Consider the following 13,118-nt stretch of genomic DNA (forward strand, 5'->3'; position numbering starts at 1 on the left):
TCTGCTGTCCTATGTATCCCACGGACCTCTGGCAGTGCTCCCAAATGTGGGATCTGGCACCAGCCCCACTCAAAGCTGAGCCGAGACCGTGCCAGGCTAACATGCTGTTTCTGTTGCAGACCTGATGTGTCTGAATGTGAACATCACTGAAGTGGTTAGGATCAACAACTTGTCAGGACGATCATTCTCAGTAAGTAGCTGTGGATGCTCATGGCCCTGGAGGGGTCAGCCAATGCATGAAAATCCCTTATGACAACGGTGAAAGGAGAAACACTGTGGGGAGGAGAAGGCTTTACATCTGCCCTGCTCAGAGAGTGTTTTGCGATTACTTTCCATGGAAAAGTCTAGATTTTTGAGCCAAAGCCCCAAATGCCATCCCTGCTGGTCAATCCCACACTGAATCTTGTCTCAGGAGACCCTGAAGGACTGAGCTGCTGCTTCTGCGAGCCCAGGGACAAGGTAGAGAAATAAAGCTTAGCCCCAGTCATCATGGCTCCACTTGGATACAGGAGAGAGGCTGTAGTTTTGCAATCAACCGTATTAGCTCCACACCTCACCTCCAGCTGCAGTGCCCTCCCCAGACGCCATGTGTTAATTCCCACAGAGCTCATGAGAATAGAGGCCATGGGAGAAATATTTTAACAAATCATAAACAAGAAGCAGGAACTTCAATGAATCTAATTACCAACTCGGAAAGATGGATATGCCAGAGATGGGACTGAAAACTTGGGCTCCTGTCCTTTTCATTTTACATGTAGACTTTTGTTCAAGTAGAGCCCAGAGGACATGCTGCCCCGTGGGAATGTGTCACTGCAGTTTGGGTGGCATTAAGTAGTGTTGCACCTTGGTCATTTGGGTCCTGGAGCCTCCAGTCTCTCACCTGGTATTTTTAGCTAGGTAGCACACTTTTTCTTATTTTCACCTGGCTTTTGGAAACACCGAGGTGCTGCAGCCCAAGCTGCTCACCAAGATACATCACGGCCCTGGAGAACAGACCATGCCCCTCATAAGGCATCCCAAACCTTGCAACCTGTGCAAGCATTGCTGGTTTGGAAAGTTTGCCCTTGCAAAATTTGACCAGGTTGTGATTACAGGAAGAGGACAAGAGAGACACTTCCCTCCTTAAAGAAGTCCCCTTGTGTCACATCTGAGGTTTAAAAAAAAAAAAAGAGAAATGTCATCATTTGTCCCTTTCATACCCAGTATGCACACATCACCCATCACCATGCAGCCAAGAGAAGGGAAGTGAGATGCTCACTGGGCTCTTCCTCCTCTCTCAATCCAGGCCGTGGCAAACAAGTTGAAAACACGCAATATCAAAATCAGGAGCACAGAACAGAGGCCCTTCACAGTGTGTCTGGACAAAGACAGCAGAAGAGCCTACAGGAACGTGATCAGGTGAGAATGCCACGCGTGCCAGGCTCTGCGCATCTTGCCGGTGAACTTGCATCCCTCCCTGGAAGGGCTCCCAGGGTGGCAGAGCTGTTTCCCAGGAAGTCCCAGTCCCGATCCTCATACATGACAAAACACCCACGGGCAAGTACATTGCTCCTCCAGGAGAAGCAGGGCAGAGTGATGCTCTCCCACCTTTGTCGTTTTGGGTGATGGTGTGAGAAACAAATGGTTCTTCCATTTCAAGTGAGGTGCTGTCATTAAGACAGCAGAAGGATAGGTACCTCCAGGGACAAACTGAGGTCTTAGATGTCCTTAATTATATCGTGGAGCTGCTGCTCTTTCCACTGACTGCATTCCTCACCAGGTTATCTCAAACATATGAAGGTAGGGTGAGAGAATTCAGCCCGGTGAACGTAGCAGGGATCAATGTGACTGTAGTAGTTGTGACATACAATGTGTTGAAAGCAGAGAGGTGGTTCAAGGTCCATGGGCCATCAGTTTCTGAGAATAGAACTGAGCCAGGCTAAGGACACTTGTTTTGTCGTCAAATGCTAATACACATCAGTCAAATGTTTCCAGCCAAAACCAGTTGAAAAGGCATAAAAGCACTCATACATCTCATGACAGCCTTCCCTCAGCAGTTAGTGGAGAGACCTGTTGTTTAATCTAGAATCAATTCTGGTCCTCAAGGGCAGATTTGCACATGCAGTAAATACGTTTTTGTGCCTTTGCAGTGTGGAAGTGTCTCCTTGCCTAGAGCCCAGCTACTGCCTGCAAAAGACAAGGACAATGAAATTCAACCTGCATGAAACAGAAGATGTGGGGCTTGTGAAATACATGCCCAAATCTCTGCTGTTGCCTATCAACACATTTGCAGGTGTCATCCAATGAAGAAAATGAGAAAAAGCTGGTGTGAGAGATGTGACATTGGGTCATCACAGAGGAGATGGAAAAAGAAAGCACACTAAAAGCCACCAACACTGATTTTACAACGTTAGTGGTGTAAAAAGCTGCAACAGCAGAGATGGATAGGGCTCAGGGAGGACAGCCGTGCGCTGCTGAATGACGGCGATGGCCACAGCGAACACCCCCTGCCAAGGGGCAGAGCGTTGCTGAAGAACTGAATTTTAACGTTTTGCACAAGTCAGGGAAAAACCTTTGAGCTTCTTTGTTTCAGGAAGACTGGGGAAAATACAGCTGAGGTGATGGTGCTTGCTGTGCTTGTGGATCACAAACCAGTTGCTACCAGTAATATTTATCATGGTGACGTCTCACAGCCCAGCAGGGGATCGGGGCTTGTTGCACAGAGTTCTGCACAGCAAACTCTTCATTCTGGCACAGAGTGATGTATTTGGGCAAACCAGAAATTATTCCCCTGACTGATTTAGGAAACCTCACTGTAAGCCTGACCACAACTGGGAGAGTGTGTGTGTTTAATGCAGCTTCTAGGGAAGTCAGTGGAAAACCTGCTGTTGTTTCAAAGGGGCCACACAAAGCAACAATGAATGGTGTGAACCAGGGACTTGGCAAATGTAGTGCAATATTTAGCAGTGATGAACAGGCCTAGGCAGCGCTGTGGGGTATGCTCAGCTGTGAGTGGTATAGGTCTGCTTGAAGGAGAAACTTTCACTGAGCAGACAATGGAGGCTGCACAACAGCTCTTTGACATCTGAGCTGTACCTTGGAGTCCACCTGGGATTTCACTGCGCCTTTGCTGCACAACCTCTCTGCATCTGGTCTGGAGCCTCACAAGCAGCAGTTGCGTTCCTCCAGTTGTACACCCCAGGAACAACCACCTACAACCCCAGCAGCAGTGGACCTCCTCCTCCAGGTCACCCAGCAATACCTCTGCATCCCAGTCTGCCTCGCAGTCCTGATTTGGTCTGTGCCTGCTGTGCGGGTAAGAGGTGTAGGAGAGTGGAGTGCTGCTCCTGGGATTGATGATGGGCAGGATGCCTGCAAGACTCCTCCGTTCCTTTCATCTGCTGCTACCATGATGTAGAAACCCTCCCCTGGTTTGCAGATGGGCCAGGCTGAGCTCCTGCTTCCACCCAGGCTCAGACTAGCGTGGTGTTAAGGATGATCGTGTAGGAGGACCCTGTCTTCATTCCAGTTTGTGGCTGACTGAAAGAATGGAAAAAACTGTGTATTTATTGACTTTCTGAATGTGATCTGTGGTTTCTGGAGTGTTTCTGGGGAGTCTTCCCCAAATTCATGTTGGAGGGGATTTGGGGGCATTCCTTCTATGACACTATAGTGTTTTCATTCTCTTGGCTCCCAGATAACTTGTTAGCTGGGTTGCCTTCACTCAGGGGTGCTTGCTTGGATCAGCAGTCCAAAGAAAGTGTCCTTTAGCTTTGTGTATGTGCATGACAGCTATTCCCAGTCATCTCTGGCTGTCACCGATGGGGAGTCCCTGGAGCCAGCTCTGTGCTACAGGGTGATGCTGACCCAACTGCAGGGGCACTGGCAAACCGCTGTGTTAGCCCCAATGGCTGAGGACAAATCCCCCCACTCTGTCCTGTTTGTGCCAGGTCTGCCCAGCCCTGGGGAGCTGCACCTTTGGAAGGTCATTTCTGTTTAACCACGACAGCTGGAACAAGGACTCCATCTCCGGGTATCCCAGCCTGGGGTACTGGAGAGGAGTTTCCCCTCTGCAGAACTGCTCGGAGCTTGTGGGTTGTCTTGGCTGGTTAGGCCCCATGGAAATCTTCCTTGCATTTCTTGCCATGTGCACAAGGCTTTAGGGGTTCAACCCTCAGACTTCCCTGGTCCCTCTCTTTGCCAACAAGCACAGTGCTGCTGTGTTCCTGCTTCTGTCCTGCATTGTCACCTGGCAGAGCAGGCATTGTTGCTTCCTGTTCCCAAGCTAAAGGTTTGTTCACTCCCACTTTGAATGTACCATGGCAGTCTGAAACAACCGCTGAAATACACTACTGGGGGCACAGCACCTCTAGAGCTGTCAGCAGGTGATGGGTTATTTAGCAGTATAAAAACGCCTCCAGGTCCCAAGAAATATTTATTCCCAAACCAGCACCAACAGTTGAAAGATCTTGTTGGGCAACAGCAACGTGACCATTTCCTAAGGAAGTGACCTTGAAATGCTGGCAGATGTAGCCTCTCGCTCCCAGCTGAGCCAAGCCTTAATGTCCCCCACAGAAGTGACAAGGCTGCAAGATCTCAGCCTTCGGCTCTTCAGTACTGTTTTCCACCACACAAGTCAAAAATTGTTGATGCCCACCAATGCCAGATTTAGGCAGCAAATATTTCAGTCCTGAAGGAAACTGAAGTTAGACACGAGGTTCAGAACCAAGTCAGGAAATGCCTGTTTGCACCAGCTGTTTTCCTCTGTGAGCTGCTGCACAGGGTAACACAGGGTTTAAGGGGTGACCAGCAGTTCTTCACACCTCTGCCTCCTTGGGTCTTCACTGGGGGTTTCACGTACCCCGGCACACAAGGCAAATGCTTACAAAGCCAAGAGACCATGTGCTGGGTTGGAGCATGATCTGCAGTGTCCAGAGTTTACTCTGTACAGTTGTAAATGATGTAGATGGATTATAAGTTATTTGTATAGGTGTCAGAGCTGATCTGTATCAGAAGGTGCAATGCTTTTAATGCCAATTAAAAAAACAAACAAACAAACAAAACCAGCATAAACTGTCAGTTTGGTTGTTTTTTTATGTTTGCATGTGACTGGGGTGGGTGGGGAATAAGCTGATAGAAATAAAAAGACATCAGTGTCATTTGGCCCTCTATAGCTGATGTCTTCTCCCCAACTATGTCACACAAAGAGAGACTTCATGGTCAAAGAGCTCTTTTGTGAAGGGATGGGCAGAAATGGCTGAATTGCAGAAATGTAGAAGCATTTAATGTGGAAGTCTATAACCCCCATGCTGGCTGCCCCTTGATTCCCCTCTGTGCTGGTACACTGTCCCCACAGGCTGTTCCCCTCAAAGTCTATCACTTCAAAGCACCCCGTTCCCTCAGCGGGGCCAGTGCTGGGCCCTGCACATGTAGGCTTGGGCTGGGGAAGGGGTGAAACGTTGGCTTTCTCCAAGCATCCTCTAAAACCCGCTGATCCCACTGACCACAGGAGCTGCTCAGTGGTAGTGCAGAAAGAGTTTATGAACTCCTGTTAATGAATTAGCACAGAAAGAGAATTTCACAGGTTGTTTTATTTACTTCTGGGAACTGTGGGCAGCTAATGCAGATCACAGAGCAACCACAGTACAGGGACAGTGTTCAGGTATACCCTGTACCCTGGAACTGCCGCCTTCAGAGCAGAGCATCTTCTGCAAGGGGCTGGGTGAAAAGCCTGGAGGAACGTGGCAGGTGGCCCTCAAGGGGAAAAGGGTGGACACGATTGCCTGGAGACTGGGAGAGCACAGAAATCTGAGTGCAGCGTGCATTCCTAAAGAACAGAGCCTGGAGGCAGGGCTTGCAGACACAAACCGTCCTGGCACAGCTGTGTTAGGGTTTTACTGGGCAGGATTCCCCACATCCCTCCAGCTCACTGGAGAGACTCCCAGCTTTTCAAAGCCCCTCCTGAATACATTTATTTAAAGCCATTATATCACACTTGTCTTTGTTACAGCAAAATGCCCCCAGCTCTCTCTGCGTGTCCAGCTCGATGCCGAGCAGAGGTGCAAAGAGCTCTCCAGCGGACAGTGGCTGACACTGAGGTGGCTTGGCCAGAGTCCGTGTGCGTCCCTGCATGGTGGCTTGCTGTGTCACCCCATGGTCCCGCTGCGTCATGCCAGGTTTGGCTCCCAGCGTGAGTCACCGCTGCCTCCTCCTCCTGCACAGACCCGGACCAGCCTGGGCGGCCAGCAGTGCTTTGGCGCTTGCAGGTAGTCAAGGCAATCCCCAGCCAGCTGTCAGTGAGATCTGCATTCTGAACAACCTCCTCCTTCCATCACCTCTCCTGAAATACCGCCTAGGACAACCTGAAAACACCCACTGGCTGTAAATTATTAAACACACAGAGGCGATACGAATCGCCTCTTTTCCAGGGAGCATTTTGTACCAAAATTAAAACCTTCAGAGACAGAACGAACTCAGTAATAAGAAATCCTGGTATAAATCATTTTTATGTATGGAAATAAAATGCATCTCCCACCAGCTCTGTGTGAAAGCCTACAGACCGATCGAGGGGGAGGACAACATTGCGTGGCCACTTAACAGTGGATCAATGTGTCTTCGTCATACAGCCTCCCCAGCAGCACCACTGCAAGGTGCCAGGAATAAATCAGCTCTAACAGTGGTGTTCACAGCCCCATCCATATTTCATATCCCACCGGGGTGATTTCAGTAGCTCTCTGCTCAGGCACCCCTTCTCTTTTCTTAGCTGAACTTGCTGAGCCTCTGCGGGCACCCAGTGTCCAGGCAGTCCTGCCTGCCTTTGCCCCGCTGCACTCAGAGGACAGACCGTAACACTGGATGAGAGCAGCCTTCAAACACTGCTGGGATAAACGCAGAACAGAAGAAAAGCCCCTCTTAAAGGTGTTTCAAAGCAAGGAAAATGTGATCTTCCCATGTCTTGCTTCGGGTTCATTAAAATCAAGGCTCTGCCGGTTTCTGTGCTGCGCTACACTGTTGGCATGTGTTTTCTGGTTGACCCCAGAAGCTGGAAGCAACTCCACGGGATGTCAGTGTCATGACAGCTCCTGTGAACAGTCTGCATGAACACACAACACGACATGCAGAACAGCCTGCTACAAAGCGCTGTAGTAAAGAAGGACTATGAACACATCATTCAATGCATGGGAATAAAACCAAAGAGTCTGTGCTGAAAGAAGGGTATTCCCCATCATGAATGATGATTTAGGAGATCTGACTGCACTGAGCTTCTGAATTCAGTGATTCATGAGCCTATTTATACACGTTTCCTTGCATCGTGCTCACTCTGCCACAGCAGAGGCATTGCCATGTCTGTCAGGGCTGCTGCAGACCACCAGCACCTGAATAACTGCTCCCTTATGGAGTTGCACGGTGTAAACGCTCAGCAGCCAGCCCTCCCCGAGCTCCGCAGGAAAGGAGAGGAGCAGAGCAAAGGCATTAGCACAGCATGGAGCTGTGAGCAGAGAGCTGTGGGGGTCAGGGGACGTAGCTGCAACCCTGGGGCAGCTGCCCCAAAGCAGCTTCCACCATCAGCATGCGAAGTTCACTTGGGAACACCCTGGATAGATGAAAGCCAGGAGTGATGCAAGAAGGGATTGCTGTGGGTTTAGGATGTAAATTTGTTTTCTAACCTTCAGAGAAATAAGCCTTAACAGCCCTGGGAGCCAGACTGGCTGACTTCTACAAGGGAGTTACGGGGTTAGGATACAGTCCCTGTAATAAAAGGGGAGCAGCTCTGGCTGCCCAGACGATGGGACCTGTGAGCAGGCAGGGGAGGGATGCTGCAGATGGGCGGGGGTCCAGGCCAGCCCTGACGGTGATGGGGAGGGATGGAGGGAGCTCCTACACCCGAGCAAAGTGTCTCAAACAAGACCCAGTGCCAGGCCAATGCCTTCACAGAATCACAGGATTGTCTAGGTTGGAAAAGCCCTTGAAGCTCCTCCAGTCCAACCATGAACCTCACACTGACCGTTCCCAAGTCCACCAGATCCCTCAGCGCTGGGTCAACCCGACTCTTCAACCCCTCCAGGGATGGGGACTCCCCCCCTGCCCTGGGCAGCCCATTCCAACGCCCAACAACCCCTTCTGCAAAGAAATACTTCCTAATATCTAGTCTAAACCTTCCCTGGTGCAACTTGAGGCCATTACCTCTTGTCCTATCACTTATTACTTGATTAAAGAGGCTCATCCCCCCTCTCTGCACCCTCCTTTCAGGGAGTTGCAGAGGGCCATGAGGTCTCCCCTCAGCCTCCTCTTCTCCACACTAAACCCCCCCAGTTCCCTCAGCCGCTCCCCATCAGACCTGTGCTCCAGACCCTGCACCAGCTCCGTTGCCCTTCTCTGGACACGCTCAAGTCATTCAATGGCCTTTTTGGAGTGAGGGGCCCAAAACTGAACCCACTCATCGAGGGGCGGCCTCACCAGTGCCGAGTACAGGGGTGAGATCCCTTCCCTGTCTCTGCTGGCCACGCTATGGCTGATACAAGCCAGGATACCATTGGGCCTTACGGCACTGCAGTGACCCGCGGCGTTGCCCAGGGCGGATCAGTGTGTCCCCGTGGCATGGGGCTGAAGGCAGGAGGGTTGTTTTGCAGGGGAGTGGGATGGGGAGTAGCCAGTGCCAGGGGGTTGCATTGCTTGGAAACATACAATGTGGAGCTGATGAGATTTTATATGAAAAAGGGAAAGCGTTTCCTCTCTGCTTTGTGACCAGCATGGAAGGTTTTGGTTCTCAGAATCCATCCTGACTCTGAATTGAAGAGTTCAGCTTTTTCTTTTCCACATATGGGGAAACACTGCAGAAACAAAGTCTCCTTTTGGGACCTGAACAAAGTTGGAACATTCCTGCCACCACTTCATGGAAAAAAATCCTCCGTGTCCCTTATTTTGTGTGTGCGAGGCAGCAGAGCTGTTCTGCTCCTCTTTACAGGCTGGGATGCTCCGGCATGAACCTCCTGGCAGGGGAAGGCACGAGGGGAGAGACCCCGGAGCAAGCGACCACGGACACCCCACGGCCACGGGCACCCGCGTCCCACCCCATGGCAGCCTGCGCCTTGATCCACGGCCTGCAAATCTCATTCCCTCCAGGATAAGGATAACAATAAGTAATTTAAGGATCGAAACCAAACATTAATGTGGATGGGAAGCATTAAATCTGAGCTCAATATTCAGGCTGGGTCTCGCAGTCAGGTTTCGCAGGCTGCTGCCCACGGACCAAACCCTGGCTCTATCACCGAAAATTTGATGCACCAATTTGATGCAGATAAGCAGACACTTCTCTATTGACGGCCGGGTGTGCGGGTGAGCGCTCTCACCAACGACGCACACCAAACACGAGAATCATACAGCTTATATAGTATTCAATCATACATATTCATTAGGTATTCATACATAAACAATAATAATTCTTGGAAATCATTATCATATTCCCCTCCTACTTCCGATTCTGCGCACTAAAGCTTAGAAATCTCTAGAAATGAGTCTGGGGTGTAATTTGGGTCGGTGGCCCATGAGTCGGTGGTCGCGATGGTACTTGCAAGTTGTTCCAGTCAACTGTCCCCAATTCCCATTAATTCTGGATCCTGACATCTCTGGATATTCTTAACAATGTATTCTAGGTAATAAACTACTTGTTGTTTGGACATTTCTAGAGTAACTTCAAACAAAATCATCTTTAATCATAAATTAATTAGCTAAGCAGTACCTAGGGGTACCGAGTAGATGATTAGTGACCCATTCTTCGGCCCTGGTAGGGGCTGTACAGAGGAATTCGTAATAGCGTTGGTTGGTGTATAATGTGCAAATGTAAGATAAATGTAAACATGTAATTTCTACTAAAGTATCTCTCATAATTCTATATTCATATTAAAATCACACAAAATTAATTCTGATTAATGAAATTAAATCTGATTAGTGGCAAATCAGTTACAGCTCCATGCCCGACGCCCCCCAAACACTCTCCCGGCATCGCGCCCCAGGCGGGATCCTCGGCCTCGCCGCGGCTCGCAGGAGCCCTTCTGCCCCCGGGAGGTGGCGGCGGGAGGCCGGGGCCCGGGGGGGGCCGGGGCTGAGGAGGCCGGGGCCCGGGGGGGGACCCGGGGGGGCCGGGGTTGAGGAGGCCGCGGCGCAGGGGCGGCCCGGGGGGGCCGGGGTTGAGGAGGCCGGGGCCCGGGGGGGGGCCCGGGGGGGCCGGGGCTGCGGAGGCCGCGGCGCGCAGCCGGGGCGGGCCGCGGCCGTTCCCCTCTCGGCCGGCAGGCGGCGCTGCCCGCCCCACCGCCCGCCGTCTCCTGGCAACGGGGCGGGCCCGGGGCGCGGCCCCGCAGGTGCGGGCCGGGCCGTGCCGGGCGGCGGTACCGCGCCGTGCAGGTACGGTCACCGCGGCCCGCAGGGGCGGGGAGAGGGCGCGGCCCGGCTCTGAGGTGCGTGGCCGCCTCGCCGGTGCCCGCGGGAGGAGCATGCGGCGGCGCCATGAGCGAGCAGTGGGACGTCGGCCGGGCCCTGGCCCTCTCCGGCCTCTTCCGCCTGCTGCAGGGTGCGGGCAGGGCCTGCGCGGGCCCGTTCCTGCCGCTGTTCCTGCGGCACCTGGGGCTGCCGGCGCCGCTGGTGGGCCTCGTGGCCGGAGCCAAGCACCTGGCCGCGGCGCTCGGGGTCCCCCTCGGCGCCCGCTGCCCCAGGGGCCGCAGGAAGCGGCGTCTCCTGGTCGCCGGCTCCTTGCTGGGCTCGGCGGGGGCCGCGCTGCTCCTCACCCTCATCCCGCCCGCCGGCGGCGCGGGGCACAACCGCTGTAACGGCAGCCGGCAGCCGGGGGACCGAGGGGCCGCCGCCACGGTGCCCGGCGCGGGCACGAGCGGCTGCAGTGTTTTAAGCATGAGTGCTATGACGAATGCAAAAACTGTGTCAAAAGAAACGATGAAAACAACTGCTGATGTTTTGATAGTGAGTAGAACGCCAGCGCTAACCAGTTCAGCCTTCCAGGGATCATTTGGCTGGACAGATCCGCGTGAGGAAGAAGGCAGAGGGCTTGGGGAAGGTGATGCAATGACAAATGGCTACTTGAATGGTCCCTCTGGCTGGGCAACTTCTGTGAAAGCAGTTAACTGGGAGACACGAGAACCAGACTCCTACAGCCCTCCCTTACGTGGACTGGAGAAGGAAACGAGCAGTCTGGGCTCTGCTGCAATAGATCTTGCTGGTAATGCTGAAGAAAGCCTTTATGCTACTGAAAGCAAAGAGCTCTCTTTGTTTAAAACAACTTTTCCTACTGTTGGAGATACTAATGTGTCCGGAAACCTTTCAGACCAGCAGAAAGACACTCAAGATGTCGGTGTCGAGGGAGTGCAAAACATCTTTCAGGACAGAGAACATCAGATTTTTCCTATGGTACTGGGTGCTGTTGTGCTTTGGGAGCTGTTGGCTACTTCTCTCGAATGGACAGTGGATGAGAGTCTCTATGAGTATCTCGACTTCGTTGATGCGACTGATAAGTATGGCAAGCTGTGGATTTGGAGTTACCTGGGTGCATCTGCAGGTGCCTGCGGCATTGCTGTATTTGTGGATCAACTGAATTGCTTCCTCAGCAGTACAACCACCCGCCTCGCTGTCCATTTCTATGGCTATGCTCTCCTGATAACGCTCTCGTCGTTTGTCTGTGTCTTTTTTCCCATCCACGTTCCCAAGAAAACCGACCGTGTTAACAGAACCGCCAAAGCCCTGGCTCTGCTGTGGAGCGACGGCCGAGCGATCCTGTATGCCATCACCGTCTTCCTCACCGGCGCGGCTGGGTCTGCGGTGCACAACTTTCTCTTCTGGCAGATGCAGGACCGAGGCAGCAGTGAGCTGTACATGGGGCTCTCTGTGGCCGTTGGGCTACTTGCTGAACTTCTGCTTTATTTCTTCAAAGGGAAGTTGCTGCGGACTTTCTCGGGCAGCAAAATTGTTGCAGTCAGTCTGAGCCTCCTGGCAGTACAGCTTCTGTGCTACTCCTTCTTGTGGACTGCGTGGTCGGTTCTGCTCATCCAGATTTTATCCGCCTTCAGCAGCGGTGCTTTGTGGTGGGTGGTTAACATGACGGTGGATGACATAGCCACTCCAGGCATGGAGAGGTCCCTGCACACTGTTCTCCAGGGCCTCTGCTATGGTGGAGGGGCAAGCTTGGGCAGTTTTGCAGGAGGATTTGTCATGAAGCACTTTGGCCTGGCAGTCCTGTACAGGGCGTGCTGCGTGTGCCTGGTGCTGTGGCTCTTCGTGTTCTTAGTTGTCCAATCTAAATTGCCACGGCAGAAAAAAATTAATTATTCTCGTCTCCTGGCTGCCGATTCCAGTGATATGAGTGACTCTGACGAGGATAACGAGAGGGACTGGCTGGTAAAAGCTATGAAGGATGAAACCTTTAATAGGAGTTGGTCACAACAGCATGGGATCAGCTAATCTGGACTTGAATGTAGGGGATGGAGTGGTAATGCAGGATGATGATGATGCCCAGAAATGACCATTAATTCCTAAAGTGCTAAATATATACATTATATATCTTACAGGACAGATTTTTATTTTAAAAATTTTATAAATCTTTTTATTTTCTTAATTTATAGCATTCTTGTAGTAATTTTTCCTTTTTAACTTAATGATTTTGCTTCCAAAATCATAACAACGTATTTCAGGTATACATTTGCTGAAATGAATGTAGATAAGTTTTTAGTCAAAATGCAAACTCGAATTCTTGCTCTGCAGAGCTGATGCTGTGGAAGGTGTGAGTGAAAGCTGTGACCTGTACTTTGATGCAATTGAATGAAAAATACTGTAATGCTAACAGCACACTAAACTTTTTCAAGGTGCTGTGTCTGTGCACTCCTTTCGCTGAATAAGGGATGTGAATAAAAAAATCGTTCATTTGCTCTGCTTTGATTTGTAAAACCAGGTTTTGCTACAGACTTTCTGTCTTCCCATGTTTTGGGATTTAAGTGTGCTTCAGCATGGGCATCTGCTGGAAAACACCTGCCGTGTCTGCTCGCAGCCAGTGCCTGCTGGCTGCCCAAATGGAGCCGAGCAGCCGGTGGACTTCCTCGGGTTTATTTACTGAAGGTGGCACCCAGCATTCCGGGTGACCA

The 13,118-nt window shown here is 51.5% G+C and overlaps 2 protein-coding genes across 5 annotated transcripts in view; both read left to right on the plus strand.

The window, feature by feature from the left end:
• PIK3R6 (phosphoinositide-3-kinase regulatory subunit 6) overlaps nt 1-5,042 on the plus strand; it is a 36,952-nt gene extending 31,910 nt beyond the window's left edge. For all 4 annotated transcript variants that reach the window (XM_074889283.1, XM_074889286.1, XM_074889285.1 and 1 more), the window contains 3 exons: nt 120-190; nt 1,286-1,398; nt 2,130-5,042. In XM_074889283.1, coding sequence (XP_074745384.1) covers nt 120-190; nt 1,286-1,398; nt 2,130-2,286 — 341 coding nt within the window. In that variant the 3' untranslated portion in view covers nt 2,287-5,042. The remainder of the gene's footprint in view (nt 1-119; nt 191-1,285; nt 1,399-2,129) is intronic.
• Nucleotides 5,043-10,345: 5,303 nt separating this feature from the next.
• Nucleotides 10,346-12,903, plus strand: MFSD6L (major facilitator superfamily domain containing 6 like). The gene has a single exon (XM_074889231.1). It carries the CDS (start codon nt 10,483-10,485, stop codon nt 12,439-12,441), a length of 1,959 nt encoding a protein of 652 aa, XP_074745332.1. The 5' UTR covers nt 10,346-10,482; the 3' UTR covers nt 12,442-12,903.
• The last annotated feature ends 215 nt before the right edge of the window (nt 12,904-13,118 follow it).

This window comes from Strix uralensis, chromosome 19 (genome assembly GCF_047716275.1).
Source record: "Strix uralensis isolate ZFMK-TIS-50842 chromosome 19, bStrUra1, whole genome shotgun sequence".
NCBI classification, from domain to species: domain Eukaryota; kingdom Metazoa; phylum Chordata; class Aves; order Strigiformes; family Strigidae; genus Strix; species Strix uralensis.

Bases quoted from the DNA above. Each gene is read 5' to 3' on its own strand.
- MFSD6L (XM_074889231.1), top strand. From the start codon at position 10,483: ATGAGCGAGCAGTGGGACGTCGGCCGGGCCCTGGCCCTCTCCGGCCTC.